At 41.6% G+C, this 17,954-nt stretch overlaps 2 protein-coding genes across 3 annotated transcripts; both read left to right on the forward strand.

The window, feature by feature from the left end:
• The first annotated feature begins 680 nt into the window (after positions 1-680).
• Dip-C (dipeptidase C) lies at positions 681-17,668 on the forward strand. Of its 2 annotated transcripts, XM_046636880.2 has the most exons (9): positions 682-1,030; positions 5,756-5,954; positions 7,460-7,699; positions 7,864-7,925; positions 8,045-8,089; positions 11,590-11,859; positions 15,369-15,813; positions 16,362-16,513; positions 16,699-17,668. In XM_046636880.2, exons 1-9 carry the CDS (start codon positions 1,011-1,013, stop codon positions 16,775-16,777), a joined length of 1,512 nt encoding a protein of 503 aa, XP_046492836.1. In that variant the 5' UTR covers positions 682-1,010; the 3' UTR covers positions 16,778-17,668. The 2 variants fall into 2 exon arrangements, with proteins under 2 accessions (XP_046492837.1, XP_046492836.1); XM_046636881.2 differs by lacking the exon at positions 11,590-11,859 and having other exon boundaries at positions 681-1,030.
• Positions 8,096-11,575, forward strand: LOC124224717 (uncharacterized). Its single transcript, XM_046636882.2, has 2 exons — positions 8,096-9,866; positions 10,238-11,575. The coding sequence occupies exons 1-2, from the start codon at positions 8,624-8,626 to the stop codon at positions 11,155-11,157; spliced, it is 2,163 nt and encodes a 720-aa protein (XP_046492838.2). The 5' UTR covers positions 8,096-8,623; the 3' UTR covers positions 11,158-11,575.
• Positions 17,669-17,954: the final 286 nt, after the last annotated feature.

The raw sequence follows: 17,954 nt of genomic DNA on the forward strand, positions 1-17,954 counted from the left end.
GAGTAGACTCGTGTAACGAACCAACAATTCAAACTTTGTGCAACAAATCTACCCATCACACCTTATACTTGTCAAATATATTCGTTATTCTTTCAATCACCGTCAATATTATTCTGACCTAATCACCTGTAACCCTTTAATTCGCGTTACGCACAACAGAGTACGCGGGAACACCCTAGAACGGTAAGGTTATATTTTTTTTATCTATTCTAGTAACGGACCGTAAAGAAACGCCCCAATCTTGTGAGTTCTACATCTCGGGTACATCGTATCGTTAAGGGTCCTGTAGGGTCTCTTTTTTTTCTTTCCTTTTTTAATAAAGAATCACAGTAGCTAAAAAACGTTATGCATAAATTCCAAAAAATTAGTTAAAGATCAGTAAGCGAAACACGCAGAACTTAAGCTGTTCTCTTACGGCGGTAAACTTACATTCGCGTGGGTTTATTTTCTTTTTTTTTTTTTTTTCACCCGACGTTACAGTTCTAGGTTTATAAATTTTTACTACCGGCGGTGCTGAAGGGCGGAATTTTCCTCGGACGCACCGCGTGTATCATCCCATCTTCGATTATCAACAACACGCGCGTGCGTCTGCAAAGTTGCACACACAGTGACACAAGGATACGGCCAGATGACAGGTTCGAGTGACGATAAGAGAGCATATATAAAAGAGGACTTTGGAGTCTGGAAGCGAGACAACGGCCCGCGAGTTGTTCGCAACGTCGTTCTCGTCCGGCTCTCCGCAGTGAACCGGGAAAGGCGCAACGCGAGGATATAAATATCAGGTGCAGAATCATCGGCACATGCAGCACCGGCGTCAACACCGTCGTACAGCAAGAAACAACAGTGCATAAGTTGCGAGGCGATCGTGTCGACCGTCCGGCGAGGAGGAAGAGCAAAACAAAGAGCTTGAGAGTTGAGGCGACGACGAGGACGACAAACGTCGACTTTCAACCCACCGCGCAACTCGAACGCCGCGCCAATACCGTCTGAACAAGTGCCGGATAACCAACATGGCCGATACGCAAGCCACGTACGTATATTTGTCAAAAAGCTTACACCCGGTCCCTGTCGCTTTCTACTCGTACGTCTGAACTGCTTTCAGGCTTTGACATTTTGTTCGGCTGCAGGCCGTTTTGTACAATTCCACTATAATCTTACAGCCCGTGAAAATTAGTAGAACGTATGGAAATTATCCACGGAGCTCGGTATAAAACGAGGTTGAAGTTAGTAACGTTATCGTAACACGAAAGATTGGTGAAAAAACAAAAGTCACTATTTTCTTTATTTGACAATGATTTTCGCCGACAAGGCGAAATAAACGTTTTCACCCAGCATGAATCGTTACGATAACGTTACTAACTTCAACGCGATGAGATAAAGCGTACTGTGAAGTGTGAGAGAACAACGCCTCCCACTTGGACGGGAAATTTTTATGTTTCTGTTCTTGTTAGTTTGTTTTTTTTTTTTTTTTTTTACTTTTAACATTTTTTTCCGCTATAGAAAAATTGTCCGTCGTTAGCTGGTATTATACCAACTCACAGACATCTAATCTCCGGTAGATGTATCAACGTCTGGTGCTGTATAAATGCCGTTAGAACTGGTTTAATTAATAAAGAGCGGGAGTTCAGACTGCCGACGGATCATAACACCGAACTCCGCTTCGTGCATATACATATACCTACTGACAAGGAAATATTCCACGCACATTTTGTATACCTATATATGTATGTAGGTATGGCATCGAGTGCGGATTAACCCGATCGAAAGATTGTCACCTCGGTATAATTGCACGTTTTTGTCGATGTGTTGTACCGCTGTTCGATCAAACTTCACAGCAGTCATCTGTTTTGTTTTATATACTTTTTCAACTTACACTTTATTTGCTTAGATCGTTGCAGCTATAATTCGATGAATATTGTTTCAACAATTGTCTTGTCTGTCGGCCCCCCTACAGCGTGTAAAAACAAATCGATGTAGATAACGATGATTTGAGACAATCGTAATGTTTACCGTGGCTCGGGCACAGGTCAGTAGAATTACTTGACTGAAATACCCTGCACGCGGTATCGACAATAAGCTATAAACATTTAATTTGCAATATGTACTTTGTATTGTCCACTATTTGTATTGCCCCGTTGTTTGTTTCCATCGAAAACAGGTGGCAATTTGAAAAGAAACCGTTGCCCGCAGCTGCGAACTTGCATGGTGGAAGGGGGAAGGTGGAGAGATTAAATTTTATTGTTGTCCACCGATAATGACGTGACATCGGACGGAGTATCTGTCTCTATTATTAGATAAAAGCTTCGAGACAGCTAAATGTTCCTCCATTTACCAAGCTGGTGATCATTTAGTCGGCCAGAGAGGGGAAGGTATGCGGGTTCGGTTATACTCGGCCAGCCTCGTCACGAGGAGTAAATATGTGTAACGTGTTTATTTTACACGCATGTGATCGCGTAGTTTTCCTTCGCGGACAAGTAGTGGTGGATTAGCTATAGTATCATGGTTCAAGGTATTCCGTTGAGATTCGAATCTAGAATAGGTGTAATATATATAACAAGACCAGAGTCGAGAATAGCTTTCTCGGAAATGCCCATAGCGGTTTCCGAATTCCAAATTGCATACAAAATTTGTTTGTCCTCTTTCAGCCGAACGTCAATTTCAGTCAATACGGCGAAAAAGCTTCACACATATTCATATCAGTGATACACGTTTATACGCAAATCTATTTTATGCCCGCAGTTATAAATTGCTGTGTATGATACGTGTATACCAATATCGCCGAGTGCTATTTTTCTCATCAAGAGAGTCGCAGCCCTTTCTTTTTCCGACTATAATATATTGCTTGTTTTTATTTCTTCATCTTTGTTTGGAACACCGCCACGTGTACGTCGTTGGATAACCGTTTAACGGAAATGTACTGAGTGTAGGATAGAAATTAAGATAGGTTTTGATCGTTATTCTCGTTCGATTCTATTTCCGTGGGGTCGATTTTATTTTTTTTTTCACTCATCCTAATTCGTCTCTCAATTCTACTCGGCTGGCTGGAGTTAGTTGAATGTTCAAGTTTTTAATGCTTGATTTATGTCGCTTCGTCTACACACGGTTTGATTGTCATCAAGCAATTAGCTGCCTGCGATTCAGAATAACGTATAGACAAGGACAGAAATATGAAACGTCGATGCAATATAACGTCGTTCGAGTTGTGGTCATAACTTGCACGTATTTTTGATCAAAATAAACAGATTGACAGCAACAAATACATACGTATAGCACGATACATTTTGTCACACGCGAATGACGCGATCGACTATTTTTGGTGTTTCGAACGTATTGTTAATTTAAAATGATTGTATCAATTATGTATGTAAGCTTCGGAGAAGCAGTAGAATATACGTGATATGTAAAGTTTAATTGATCAACAACGGTTTCATAAATTTCCCTGAACTAGATACGCAATTCTGCATTACATATATATATGTATATATATATATATATACACATATATATGTGTAAACAGCTGTCAGCACTGAAACTAATAACGATTGACAAATAGTTGAGTGAACTGTGTTGCACAATTCGTTCCTTAAACGTTACAATGGTCAAAGCAGTCACCCATTTACACAGTTTGTTGGGCTCGTTCTTCGTCATTCTGAAAATCACAAATTTCCTGTTCGTCTGTTACTGTCCGTCACGTTTCAGGAGGTTTATAAATAAACGTCACGGTTCGTGGAAGCTCGAAGGTATCTGGTTACGAGTATTAGTATAGCTCTAGCTGGTTCAAAATTCAATTCCACATTTGCATGTCAACTTTACCTACGGTTTGTAGATCGGCAATTCTACGCGTCAGCGAATATTTTATCGAACCATAAATTGACGCAATATTCACTCTGCTTCATCCGCGCATATTTCTATTGTGTATTATACTCGATATTTGCTTGCGTATGTAGGTCTAATGGAAAATTGAATCAAAGCTGATCGTTAGTCTGATATCCACCATGTATGAGGATCTAAACGTTCGTTATATAATATCGAGATTTATTCATTTCAGGATGAGGAGTCTTATTTATATTGTACATCGCCTGGATGACATAAATGTTTTGTATCAACCTTGAAAATATGTATACTATATTCTTCTTATATACGCGGCTTTGCGTGATGTAATCGATAAAGATTTTCCTCTCGCAAAGGATCTCTAACGTTACACAATTGTGGCTATTGTCTTCCGGTTGATAAAGCTACCAGGAATATTTCATTGCGGTAAAGGCGGTCGTGCATATTGAATGAAGTCTGTTGGTATGAAATGTGTAATTTGTATAGTAGCAATGAAGCAGGAAAAAAAAAAAACAGAAACGGAAGAAAAAAATAAGTGAGTAAATCGGAGTCCTCCTTCTTAAGTAAATAAATAACGCATTCGAAATGCGGTAATAAAAAGATGACAAAGTTTCATTATGATGTTACAACGGTACTTTATTTTTACGATCTACACCGTGTGCAATGCAGTTTGCAAAGCCATGACATCGGTCAAACTTCTGTGAACACCGAGTACCTATAACAAGATATTAGACAAACCTGATTCGCTAATTGAGTCCACTCGACTCACCTTGGCCGGACGGGGGTTAATCTTAATACTGACTGACAGGCTCCCCACACATCTATCCGTGCGCATTATACCCTTAAATATGTAGTTCCAGTTATATTATTGCAGAGTTTGAAAAGACATTTCGCGATCACACGATGGCTAATCTGAAATGGCGTGAATTCGAAACTCATTGTATGATCACGGAGAAAGTTGCTTGGACAAAAAGAATGGCGGCTTACGAGCAATAAAAAACGAAATGACAAGTACGATGAATCGGGAAATTCCATCACTACCAATTCTATCAAATTTGGTTTGGCTTCTTCGGAACGAACGCCTCTGTAATTTTTGCTCATGTAGTGAAAATACCGCAGTCGGCGCTATTATTTAATAACATAAAATATCATATATAAATATCCAAAATAAGTTTTGTTGAACGCAACAGTGATGCGAAAAAAATGTACTCTTGTCACTGAATTACCGTACTTATGATTGGAATACATTTCCCACCCGTCTTCACGCATGGAACAAAAATTGCACTGATTGCGATATTTTCACTGCATCAGTGCTGTGTAGGATTGGAGAGTAGTGAAAAATAATACCATTTTACTCAGGCGGTAAGGACTTACTATAGCATCCTCTTAAACTGACAATGAAACACGCGGAATCCCCGCCGTCTCGAAGCATGAAATTGTCTCGCATAGTTCTCAGATGGATATCATCAAGCAAGATAGAGAAAAAATGCGAGAAATCGAGCGTGTCACCAATATGTGTTCCGTTATGAAAAGCACCATATGGATCTTACGTCCGACGACTAGAACGTTTGCGTAAACGACGTCGGGAGGTTTTATGACGGTCTAATAACGATGACACGAGTTTGGGGGCTAAATATAACCACGTATGCAAAATATAGGTATATCTATTCTAGTTCGAGGTACGCGCCTAGGTGACGACGATCTTGACGCATGCCAGTGACGTATAGATATATAATATCCGCGTCACGGCAGCTCTGCGTATTCTGTAATACTTACATAGAACGTATACTATCGAGATGACATGTGTGATAATGAAGAGAAGCACCCAAAATTGAGAATAAACAAACGTATTTTAAAATAAAATTCAAAGTCTCGTACAGTCTTTGCGGTGAATGACCTGGACCTTTTTTTTTATTCCTCTCAGGTGCCCGATGGAGTCGCATTTCGTGAGGGGCGAACACACCTTGAAGGTCCCTATGTCGCTTTTCCGGGAAAACCGGGAACGACTTGCCGCTGTTCTTCGGGGAAATACCGCCGTACCAGAAAAGGGCGCCTTCGTAGTTCTCCAGGGCGGTGTCGAGGTCCCGTTCAACGACACCGACATCTCCTGGCCGTTCCGACAGGCAAGGATTTCCATATGTATGCTTTACTAGCTGTTAATGATCTAAAATAATCGTGCGATTTTTTTTATACTCACAAACCGCATGCAAAATAGAGTTTTTATTTTTTTTTATCTTAGATACTGTAGGAAGTGGCGTGCAATTATGTTTCGAAATTACACGTTGAGCACAACTCTGATACGCATACCAGAGCATCGTTCGTGATACACGATGCACATGCCTAGACTTTCCTCAAGTAATCGTTAATCGTTGCGTCATTTTGTGAAGCTGTATATTAGCTATATCATTCATGCGTTATAAAATCAAGAGTCTGGTAACACCATGATTGTTGGATTGTATAAGACTGTAAAGGCAATCCAGAAATGATTGTTTGTTCATTGCAAATGTAATTTATCATCGGTATATCTCATCAACGAAATAGAGAGGTCAGAAGACGAAATTTAGTTCCGTGATATGAAAAGAGAGAAAAAATAAAAAAATACCGAATCATATTCACTACGATAAAGTACAATAAGACAGAGGCCATAAATGTAGTTTGGTAAAAACTGTATGAGATATTATCTAGTGACAGAAGAATATACAGGCTTCTCCATGTATTATATATACGGTAATTTCAAACTATAAGCGATATGCAGAGATTATATATATAAAAAAGTCCTGCTACTTTACATCTGGCATGAGAATCAGACTTTCGCGTATATAACGAATTTGCTGACTCGTTTAGGTAATCTGTAAATAATTATTGCTAGGCAGTAAATAACGTGGAATAAAGTAATCGCTGACAATTTTTATTTTTCAGTATCTATGCACAGTGTATAAACAATTAATGTTGTACTGTAAAATTTTTTTACTTAAAAACAGCTGCCACTTGGGAGTTTCGTGCATTGTATAGGCGTAGAAAAGTCTTGATGGGAGAAATAGAAGACGCGGTGACTTGTAATTTGAAAATTCAACGCAAAGGGTGAACTAATTTAAAATTATTTTCAAACGTTACCGTCGCTAAAATAATCCTCAACTCTCACCTTTTGCGTAGAAAGTGGTCGGCACTTACGTATTATACTCGTACGTATGCCCATAATAATATATTCTCTGCGAGTATATATTTACGTGTATATATTCATTGATATACGTCTGCTCGTCACTCGTTCATATTAACACTTGGCTTACACGTGCGGTATATACATAATAACCGCAACTATACAGCTCGTCCAGTAATAAGTATACTTGTGGTTTTGTAAGTAAAATCGATGTACATACACACGCATAGTTACATGTGGGATAAAATCGTGGGAAGAAAAAGTCGTTCATATAATTATCCTGATCACGTAAGAAACGGGAATTCCCGAATCAATAAAAGATATTTTTAGCCTAGCTCTTTCTTCTCTTACAATTATCGACGAGTCAATTTGACCGTAGCTGCTTAATTCGACTATAATTCATGTTTCTTCCGTGCAAAATGCCGTGGAATTATCCGATTAACATTGTGGCGTTCTTTTCCGTTCGAGCAGGAGTCGTACTTCCAGTGGTGCTTCGGGGTCGAGGAACCAGACTGTTACGGATGCATTGACGTCACGACATCCGAGTCCATACTGTTCTTCCCCCGGTTACCGGCCGAGTATGCTGTGTGGCAAGGCACCCTCTACACGACCGATGACTTCCGGAAACGTTACGCGGTCGACAAGGTTTACTACACAGACGAGATTGCGGATGTACTAAGCGAGCGGGGTGCCTCCGTGCTTCTGACGTTGGTGAGCTCCGTCTTCTTTTTTTACGTCGGTAATGAAGAAAATGATAAAATGTCCACCCGTTTTGAGCCATATGGTAGATAAATTGGAAAAATTATACACACTGCGTACCTATGCTTGGTTTGATGTATCTGCATATTTTTTTATGAGTTTGTCTTTTGCCTTAGAACGGGTTAAACACCGACAGCGGACTTGCCGCGCGTGAGGCTGTTTTCGACAAGATTGGCCAGTGAGTATAATATAAATCAAAATGTATATTCATAGTCTTTCCATCGATTCTAAATATAGTATTGAATCTCTCACGAAATGAAAATTTCTCACAATAGACGTCCGTTTCTCATATTTCAGATTCAACGTTAACAACACGTTGTTGTATCCGGAAATATCTGAATGGTGAGTCCTGCAGCTCTTCATTAGGATCAATATTATCAAATACGTTTTTGTTGCTAACTGGTAAATTGCAAATGCTTTTTAAACTACTGCGTGGGTAAGCTGATATTTCAGAATATCAAAAGATCGCTGCTATGCCGACGGAGTTTTTGCAATACAAGTACGTCAATCGCAAATGACGCCTCTTACCAAAAGAGAATTATGCACTCAAGTTGGATTAAAAATGCTGCAGTTATAGCTAGCGTGAATATTTTAACAAGTAAAGATCGTTCGATATTTGAATAGCCGACCCCTCATTTGTCGAGAATAATTTGGCAATTTGACAGGACCATTTTTCTAAAGAATTTATCCATCACATTTTATTCCCGGAAAGTCATTTTCTCATTCAGATTAAATTTGATGTAATGTTTTTTCCATTAAATCAAATCGCTTATGAAACCCGTTTCGACGCGTCCGTTGTGGATTCCCATTGAATTGCAAATGAGGCGTCACAAATTGAAAAATAAGAAACCCAAGTAACCTCAAAGAACACACACGATGCTGCTGAGAGCAGTGTTTTCAAGACTTCCACTTCATTTCGCTTCTCGGATGGTTCTTCGTTCTCCGATTTCGGCTCTCAGCACTATAGCAAGAGACAGACCACGGGCATTATTGTGCAGTACGATACTTGTCCAGGATGGATCACTGGTCCACGAGTTGCCGGTGATGGTCAGAAGGGCGAATGACTTGTTGCTGCAGGATGAAAAGGGCCAGCGAACGAGCAGCCGGAGTAAAATGGCGAAAAAGTCGAAGAGCGGAGGGCGACGGGGACCGAGTCGAAGGATCGACATCGAGACGGATGAGGGAACGGCGATCCTGTTCGGATCGGATCTCGATTTCCTCAACGAGGCCAACGTCGAGCAGCTCGTTGCTGGCCTCGAGTCATGCTACACGCCGAAAGGGGTTTTCTCGCTCTTGGAGACGATAATAGTAGAGGAGATAAACTCGATAGTCGCCGTTCAGGCGCTCCGAAAGATAATCGAGCTCGAAAACTCCCCGCGAAACGGAAACCGAGCGAGTCCAACCAGCAACCGCGAATTAGTCCTTGGTCAGGTGGTCGAAATGATTGTCGGGACTCAGGACAGCGACACGCTCCTCGAAGCTCTTGATCTCCTGACCAGGGACACGATCAGCCCGCCGGTAAACCCCTTGCGGGATCGTCTTTGCGACGAAGTCGCGTCCAGAATCGCCGACAATGAGATGAACGTCGCCCAGATCGTCGAGGCGGTTCGGATCATGACGAAATTCAGGAATCTCGAGTACCAGGAAGTCGTTGATTCTCTCTGGGTCGGTCTCGCAGCTAAAGAGAGCGAAGTCTCAGCTGAGGATCTGGTCCCTCTCTTCAGATCTCTTTACTCGTTCAAGAAGAGCAGGAGGTTCGTTCACGCCGTTCTTGATCGCAGACTCGACCGCCATTTGAGGTTGCTCTCGGGCCGACAGATAGCCGACATTCTCAATACTCTGGCCAACGCGGCCATCGAGTCTCCAGAGACTCTCAGATTGGCCAACAGGTGGGCTGCTGCCAAGGCGAACACCGTCAACGAGCAGGATCTTCTGGACCTCGTCCGCACCTGGACGGTCACTCGCAACGTCGATCCAGCCGTCGAAAAAATGATGGAGACTCATGTGCAGGCGAGGCAGGGCAAGACCAGGGCAAAGGAGGTGCAGCTGCCATCGATGCATGAGTATTTTCGTAGCGCGTGTTCGGTTCTTTTGGGGTCCTGGGTTCGCTGGTTCCGAATTTGAAAGCAGGATTGCGTCATTGCATATTGGATAGAACGAACGTGGTCGAGGACATGGATTCGAGGCACTAGAAAACGTCCAACACGCGCTGCGAAAGTGTGTATCTACAAGCAAATAGTAAAAACTTTCGAGTGGCTATTCACTCAATTAGGAATCACTTGGAAATCACTGGAAATCAGTGAATATCGAGCTATTTATCAACATTAGAAATCGCCTGAAAATCAGTGAGAAGTTGATAAATCTTGAACGTTTTTGAATGACTGGGAAATCAATGGATGTCAAACTATCCTTTGAGACCAACGATTCCCAAGTGATTTCCAAGTAATGTCCAAGCGAAAAGCCCCTCTGAAAAAACGGAAGACACCAACTGAATCATGGCATGTTCTCTGAAGGTGCCGACATTGATCGGAGCGATGATGAACTACTGCGAGAGCACGAGGATCAGAAACCCCGTTATTCTTTCTGGGTGTGCCGACTACCTGGCAAAGAACGCTAGGAGTCTTCCAGCGGGAGCGATCGTGTCGATTTTCGTACCATTCGGTAGCCTCTACTTCCGGCCTCCAGAGCCGATATCCGGCCGATTTTGGAAGTCCTTGGAAGACGCGGTGGCGTATAGGTTCCTTCAGCTGAAGCCAAACGAGGCGTTGGACGTTTTGCTGGCCTTTATCCACCTAGAACGACACCCGGTTAGGTTCGCCGAAAAGGTCTTCAGGGCCGGTTTTCTCGACCGGCTTTTCCACAGGCGGAACCTCCGCTCGCTCGACGCCTCCAAGACGAAACTGAGGCTTTTTGACGCCGCCATGACACTCGAATGCCCGCAGTACGCCGGCCCGATGATCCCAAGAGAAGAGAGGCCCGGAAACCCGGACTGCCGGGACGCGAGGCTCAAGAGAATCGTCAACCGGATTCATCCCCATCTCGTCAAGCTCGCGGGCCGCCATTACGTCGTTAGCAAGACTATTTTCCTGGGCCAGCTACCCAGCGTCGAGTTCTACGCGATCGACGCCTTTATTTATCCCAGATTTGGGCCTTCTCCGAGCCAGGCTTTCAGCTTGGAAAAACAGCACAGGAACCTCAGCATCGCCGTCCTTGTTCACCTCCCCGAACACTTTTGCCGCAACAGTTCGCAGCTTATGGGACCTCAAGTCACGAAGAAAAGGCACTTCCGAAAACTTGGGCTTCGCGTTATGTCACTCGATTTTCAGACTCTCGAGAAAATTATTGCGGAACCACTCGCTGTCGCTCGATACCTCGAGGAAAGGTTTCTCGCCACCGAAGAGGGAATGTAGCAACCTGGTACAGCGTCGATTTGGTTATACATAATATCCTGGACTTAATTCAGTGGACGCAAGTGCCTTGATAGTTTCTCTCTGATGCTTTTCATTAACAGTTCGCAAAGCTGTTGCACGCCACTAGTCTAAACAAGTATACGAAAAACTCATTCGACTTTCACGAAACTCGGATCCAGTGTTCTGTTTGAGAATTTTATAATTCGAATGAGAATTCACGAGTAGGGATCGAAAAAATCCCAAGGCCGCCATGTCTGATTTCTTTTTAACCCCAGACGAGAAATCCGGTAGCTCAAATAATTTCTCCTGAACTTGACTCCCAGAGAAAAGTATCGATGTCTTATTTACTTTTTCAATAAAATGGAAAGCATTTCATTGGATCTATTTTTTTTTCTTTTTTCTTTTTTTTTCTTTCGTTTTTCGTAAGGATAGCCGAGTGATCAAGTCACCGAGGGAGATCGAGGTCTTGAAATACGTGGTAAAAGTCAGCTCCGACGCACATCGAGCAGTGATGCGAACGGTGCGACCGGGTCTCGCTGAGTTTCAAGCGGAAGCTGCCTTCATGCACCATGCCTACTCCGTAGGCGGATGTCGCCATGTTTCTTACACCTGCATATGCGGATCCGGCCACAACGCTTCTATCCTTCACTACGGCCATGCCGGTGCACCGAATAACAGGGTCCTCAAGGACGGAGACATGTGGTGAGCAATGCAGACTCTGCGTCCTAGATCTCAAATCTTTGGCCTCTTATTCCTGTAATTACATTCCCCGTAAAATTCACAGTCCTAGAATCGTCACCTTGTGATTGTCAATAGACTGTCGGCCAGGGTCACGGATGTTAATAAAATTATTATTCATAAGGGGCGTATTTTCGGAAAGCTTGTACAGGTTTCTGGTGCCACAGTTCTCTCAACAACACTGCAAAATTCACAAGTTCGTAACTTCGTCATTAATTATATGTATATGGTTAGGTTAAATGTGTAATGGTGGTATACAATGTTTTTAAGGGTGAAAATCAGATAAGAAAAAGAAAAATACTCGTAAAGTGGAAATTAAACGACCGATCCGTTCGACGCAAAATTGTCCGTACAGTAATTAGGTTCTGTTACTCGCAAGTCGAAGGTCGATGTTTTTCGTTAACCTGTCGAGTGTATTAAAAAATTTTTTTTTACATTCGCTGTACGAACGGTATAATACCTACCAGCCTGTAAGATATTTTTCAGGACAAAACGACGTTTTGTGGGTCGTGTCAAAAATATACATGAATTATGCATAATACGTGTATACATTGAAGTTCGAAATTCCTTGCTTGGAATTAGATTTCGTGATATAAAAAGTGACTGGTATCGCCGGCTATGCATGTAATAATATTATACTCTCGGTCTATTGTGGATTCAATCAAAAGACCAGACACGCGTGTCCTCCTCTCCAACTTCAGTACGCAGCGGTGAATTCCGCGGTTACGTGACGAAATCAAAAATTCTAATATTCGATATCCTCCTCCCCCTGGCCTGGTAATTAAGCGTCTCACATAAGCTGTACCACCTTCGTTACGAATCGGTTAATTACTGGGAGAGTGAATCATTCAGGTGCTTGAACCTCGTGATCTCTTGCGTAACGCTGAAAACTCATGGGCGGTGTAATTAATCCGCTTGAATAGATCGCATTTAATGGATGAAAACGTGATCGTGGTGTTACATGTTCCGTGTTCGATTTTACCTTCCACCATTGTTCTACATTCTGGAAAGAACCACGCCGAGTTTTACCTAAATCCATGTTGGTCGTAATCGCTCTTTACTTTCGGACGTCATTAAGTCTATAATGCGTGTTTTAATACCGATCTTAATACGGCATGCGGTTTGTTCAGCTTCATTTTTTCAGAGAAACAATTTATTTTATCAAAGTATAACATTATACCATGTACTATAGTACGTGTAATAATTTTTCTGCGTACTTCGACGAGCCTTTTATTTACATATTATGAAAGAAATTAAAACGCGCAAGCGCCGCCTGTTCTCCATACTCATTTCATACGTCACGATCTCATATGGTCATACATACAAATTATCTTGCATATCCATTCATTTACAATACTCGGCAGGTGTTTTACTGGCGTATTTTTTTCACAAATTCCTCGCACATATTTGCTATCACGCGGGAGCACCGTTTGTCAAGATACTTTGCTTACAGTCGGTTTCCTTTTCTTTTTCTACTTCTTTTCTTTTTATTGCTAGTTTTTTATTTATTTTTTTTTAATTTTTTTTTTCATACTTCCCCTTCACATTCTCGCAGCCTCATCAAAGAGTTGGTGATCGTTAAAATTGTAAAGATATATATTATACTCATACATATATGTGAACACTTAATTCATTCATTCGGGATATTGCACACATACGTGTATAATGGACATAATTTGAGGTCTCATGGAACCATTCATCCCAGACCCTGCAAATTATACTCTGTAATATTTAATACAAGCATAAACAATGAAAATTAACAGGTGTTATAATATAATCACCGTTAATTCGTTAGCAAAGGACATTTTGCACCGGTAACAAAAACTTTACATATCATTTCTACCAGCTATAATGTATTTCGAAGCTGATGTAAATATATTACTCATGTACAGGTGTATAGGTATTATACGTGGAAAGTAGTATCACGTTTGTACGTGAAGATACGACGATTACCGCTTATCGTTAAAGCCGCGCATATAACGATAAACTCTTACCTACGTACGTTCGCAAAAAAACGGCGAAAGAAAAAATTTAAGTGAGAAATAAAAAGTTGTGAAGTAGAAGTGAAGTACAAGAGAAGATACAAAAAATAGGCGACGATTTATGTACTTATCATGTCAAAGGAATAAATACAGAAATGAAATAATCAAGAGGAGCTATTTAGAATTTCAAATTTATTTATTGCTCAGGATCTTGTATATGTAACTACGTACAATATATGTATAATACGTTCGCAGAGAGGGAGATACGTAAAGTGCTTAGATATATCAGGAATTTCATGAAACGAAACACATCCATATAAGGCCCATCAATCTAGCCGCGCATGTCTCGGTGCGTTCTGCAAAACTGAACGCTTGTTATGCATATGTACGTATATTATGCACATCGTAACCTCTTTCATCACTCGTAAATAATTGAATATACAATGTTATACACAGCGTTTAAAAACGGTGTTATTCTCTGGGGAAACATCGGGTCGTGTAAGGAATGAGAACGGAATTGAAGATACTTCGGGTGTGCGTATAGTATGGTTAAAGAGTGTCCATACTAAAAACGCGAAGTAAATGAAACTGCAGAAGTCACTTTAGTTGGATGTGGACGAAAACTGTGCAACGTCCAAATGAGAATTAGAATTCTCTTTAAATCAAAATGATCATACTTTATTCAAGAAAGTATTATTCTTATCGAAAAGCGATCTCAGGTTATTTTACGAGGAATCAATCACGAAGAAAACAAGTATAAATTTCAAAAAATCTCGACGAAAGATATGTCTCAGGAATTAAAAGAGTGGCACAATAATGAGAACTCTCCCAGTTTGATGATAACTGCTGGACATTTGTAGATAAAGTTGGCGGTTTCGCTATTTTTTCTATACGTCGAGATGATAGTCGCTTAATCAACACCAGTTGGATCCACTCCAGCTGCGTCTCCGATCCGTTTTCATATCGCAATTTGCATTTCCTGCCGTCTGAGCATTTCTGGACTCTTTCACACGACATATTATCATACTCTGCGGTTTTGTAGTATTTAGGTAATTACACGCTGCGTGAAAATTGTCGCTTCGTCTTTTTTCCTTTCCGTCTGTGCGTCTACGCAATACAGATAATTATACTCGGAGGTTAAACACTTGAAAACGGACGCGGAAATGCATTCACACAAATCAATGAGCTGTGCAAACAAACCGCAAGAAGTGCATTAATCGCAGCTGCTGAAGCGATTGCGATCTTGTGCTTCTTACTACTTTCCGTCCTTGCAATATATTGGATTGCTTCTCACTAAAACTTTGTCAGTTTCTCACCACTTTCATATCCAGTTGCAGAACGTGATCGTATTTTAACTCTTCAAGTTCCATCCGAACGGATTTGTACCTATCACAAATCGTAGTTGCGAGGTTGTTTCAAACAATACGAAGCACGTCGATTAGCCTCCTTTTCGTATCGCCCCTTAACTGGTCTCCATGTTTTCCTCTTCAGCCTCTTCGACATGGGCGCAAATTACTGCGGCTACGCGGCTGACATAACCTGCAGTTATCCGGCCAACGGCAAGTTCACCGAGGACCAGAAGATGGTCTACAACGCGGTCCTCGATGCTCGGAACGCCGTCATGAACGCGGCGAAGCCCGGAGTATCATGGTCGAAAATGCACCTTTTGGCGAACAGAGTGATGCTGGGAGGTCTCGTTAAAGGAGGAATACTCGTCGGCGATGTTGACCAAATGATTCTCGCCGGTCTCGGCGAGGTATTCCAGCCCCATGGTCTCGGGCACTTGCTGGGTCTCGACGTTCACGACGTCGGCGGCTACCTGCCGGGACATCCGACACGTTCGAGCGAACCTGGACTCCGGAAGCTGCGGACCGCGAGGACCCTGAAAGCTGGAATGGTGCTGACCATCGAGCCGGGATGCTACTTCATCGACTGTGTAAGCATGGACCACCTTACGTGTACCGGTTTCTAAATCACGCTGAACACGAAGCTGTTCAATGCAGAAAGTTTCCACGAGGGTCGTCGTGTGTTTCGGGATAGACTTTTGCTCCTTCGGATTTCACGAGCTGCTTCGGAATATGGATCGGGAATAACTTGGAAGAATCGCTTTGTTTGGCCAGTGATGCGTGATATCACAGTATGGAGCATTCGGCTCTAGATCCATTCCCAAAGTCTTTCTGTAGTATTGAAGAATGCCGGGTTTGATCGTTACGTTTGCTCTCTTACTCAATTGCATCGCAAGCCAAACGAAGTCGTATCTACTAATTTGTACTTAGAATCCTTGAGCAGAATCGGTTCAGCCTGGTGTTCGTTCCATTCTCGACAGACGTATAAAGATTTCACGAGCGAAACGAATGACAAAAATGAATGTTGGTATAAACAGATGCGCGTTCAGCGTGCGACAAAGACGGCATTGTGACATTGGTCTGATATTCGGTGTTTGTTGGTGTGACTAATATTCGCATGGTAAAATCGTCTCTATAGAAACTGGATGAAGCATTGGCCAACGGGGACCAAGCAAAGTACATCGTGAGAGAAGAATTGGAGCGTTTCCGAGGTTGGGGAGGCGTGCGTATCGAGGACGACGTTCTCGTTACGGAGACGGGAGTGGAGAACATGACTGATGTGCCCAGGACGTGAGTTCGCCTCGTATTACCATAAACCGAGACCATCGCTATCATTGCATTATTATGCATTTTTACGAGCTTTATAATGCCGCGATTCCACGATTATGCTCGGATGCATGGAGCCACACTTATATCGTTATACGTATGCGACTTTGAGGATTTCTCAGCTCAACTGTTCGTTTCAATTTTCACAGCACCGAGGAGATCGAGGCCTGGATGACGGTTGGCAGAAATTCCAAATTACCTCAAGAGTGCAAGTTCTCCGACGCGTAGATCATCAAAATTCTATCAAATATTATGCATCTGTGACGTGCTTCGGCGGCGTCGCGAATACAAATGTCGAGGTGTCTGCTGCTCCTGGCGGATCCATTAAATCTGTGCACGTTCGGTGGTGCTTTTTATTCACTCAATAATAATCAATTTTTATTCAGTCGACAGGCTGCGGGCAATTTTAATTCTTGTTTATTAATCTGTTAACAAAGTTCCAGCGCGCAGCGATATCTGCTGGAATTACGTAAACGAGTTTTACGATAATAAAAATAGTATTGATTTATAAATTTGCATATTATAACTCTTCGCAACATGTGATAATTTTCATTTCTCTATTTTTTGTTTCAAAACTTTTTTCCCGCGTCTTGATTATTTTTTGTTTGTGTTTCGGATGATTTTTAAATTTTTACCGTTACGACAAACGCTCTTTCTGTATGTTATATCCTAAGCAGTTCTCACAGTATCTTATGACAATCAAATGATGGTTGAAAATATTCTAAATCAGCTGGCACTCCGTGGATTAAATTGCACGGATACATAATGGTGTTGATTGAATAAAATTAACATTCATTATCCTACATTATATATTTTGTACACATATACTATTGAATATGTAAATTGGAACATGTTTGATATACCTGATATGTATGATTTAAAATTTTTGAGACTGTGTAACCTGGCTGTATATGCATAGGTTTGATAATAATACTGTACTCATTGTTAGAATATAATATAAAATTCTAACGAGAACGAATTATTAGCGTATATATAATATATACATATACATATATAAATATGTATATATAAACACCGCAATTCACCAAATGGCAGACAGTCGACTTCAATGACGTATGGTTATTATTCTTTTGAAATAAACGCCTTTGGCGCGAGCAACGATTTGCTAATTTTTTCGTTCCATTTAGTGTCACATTTTTTTCTTTTCCGTAAAATTTTAGGCACTTGGTTCAGCCTGCGGTATTAAATGACCAGGAGTACAGCATGGGGGCCGCTGTTGTGTAGCAGGAAGTGAACGCAACCGCAGTTGACGTAGAATCACCGTGGCGGTTCGTATTTCTACCTACCGAGTGGTCCGATTGATTTAAACTCCCGAAGATTGAAAATATTCAAATGCCGGTCGTTGATTCGAAAATAAACTGTATCAAAGAGGCACATTTTTCGG

Source organism: Neodiprion pinetum, chromosome 1, assembly GCF_021155775.2.
Source record: "Neodiprion pinetum isolate iyNeoPine1 chromosome 1, iyNeoPine1.2, whole genome shotgun sequence".
Taxonomy (NCBI): domain Eukaryota; kingdom Metazoa; phylum Arthropoda; class Insecta; order Hymenoptera; family Diprionidae; genus Neodiprion; species Neodiprion pinetum.

Bases quoted from the DNA above. Each gene is read 5' to 3' on its own strand.
- Dip-C (XM_046636880.2), top strand. From the start codon at position 1,011: ATGGCCGATACGCAAGCCAC. The intron at 15,814-16,361 runs GTAAGCATGGAC...TCGTCTCTATAG, and splicing joins GATGCTACTTCATCGACTGT to AAACTGGATGAAGCATTGGC. The intron at 16,514-16,698 runs GTGAGTTCGCCT...CAATTTTCACAG, and splicing joins ATGACTGATGTGCCCAGGAC to CACCGAGGAGATCGAGGCCT.
- LOC124224717 (XM_046636882.2), top strand. From the start codon at position 8,624: ATGCTGCTGAGAGCAGTGTTTTCAAGACTTCCACTTCATTTCGCTTCT. The intron at 9,867-10,237 runs TTTGAAAGCAGG...AAGACACCAACT, and splicing joins CTGGGTTCGCTGGTTCCGAA to GAATCATGGCATGTTCTCTG.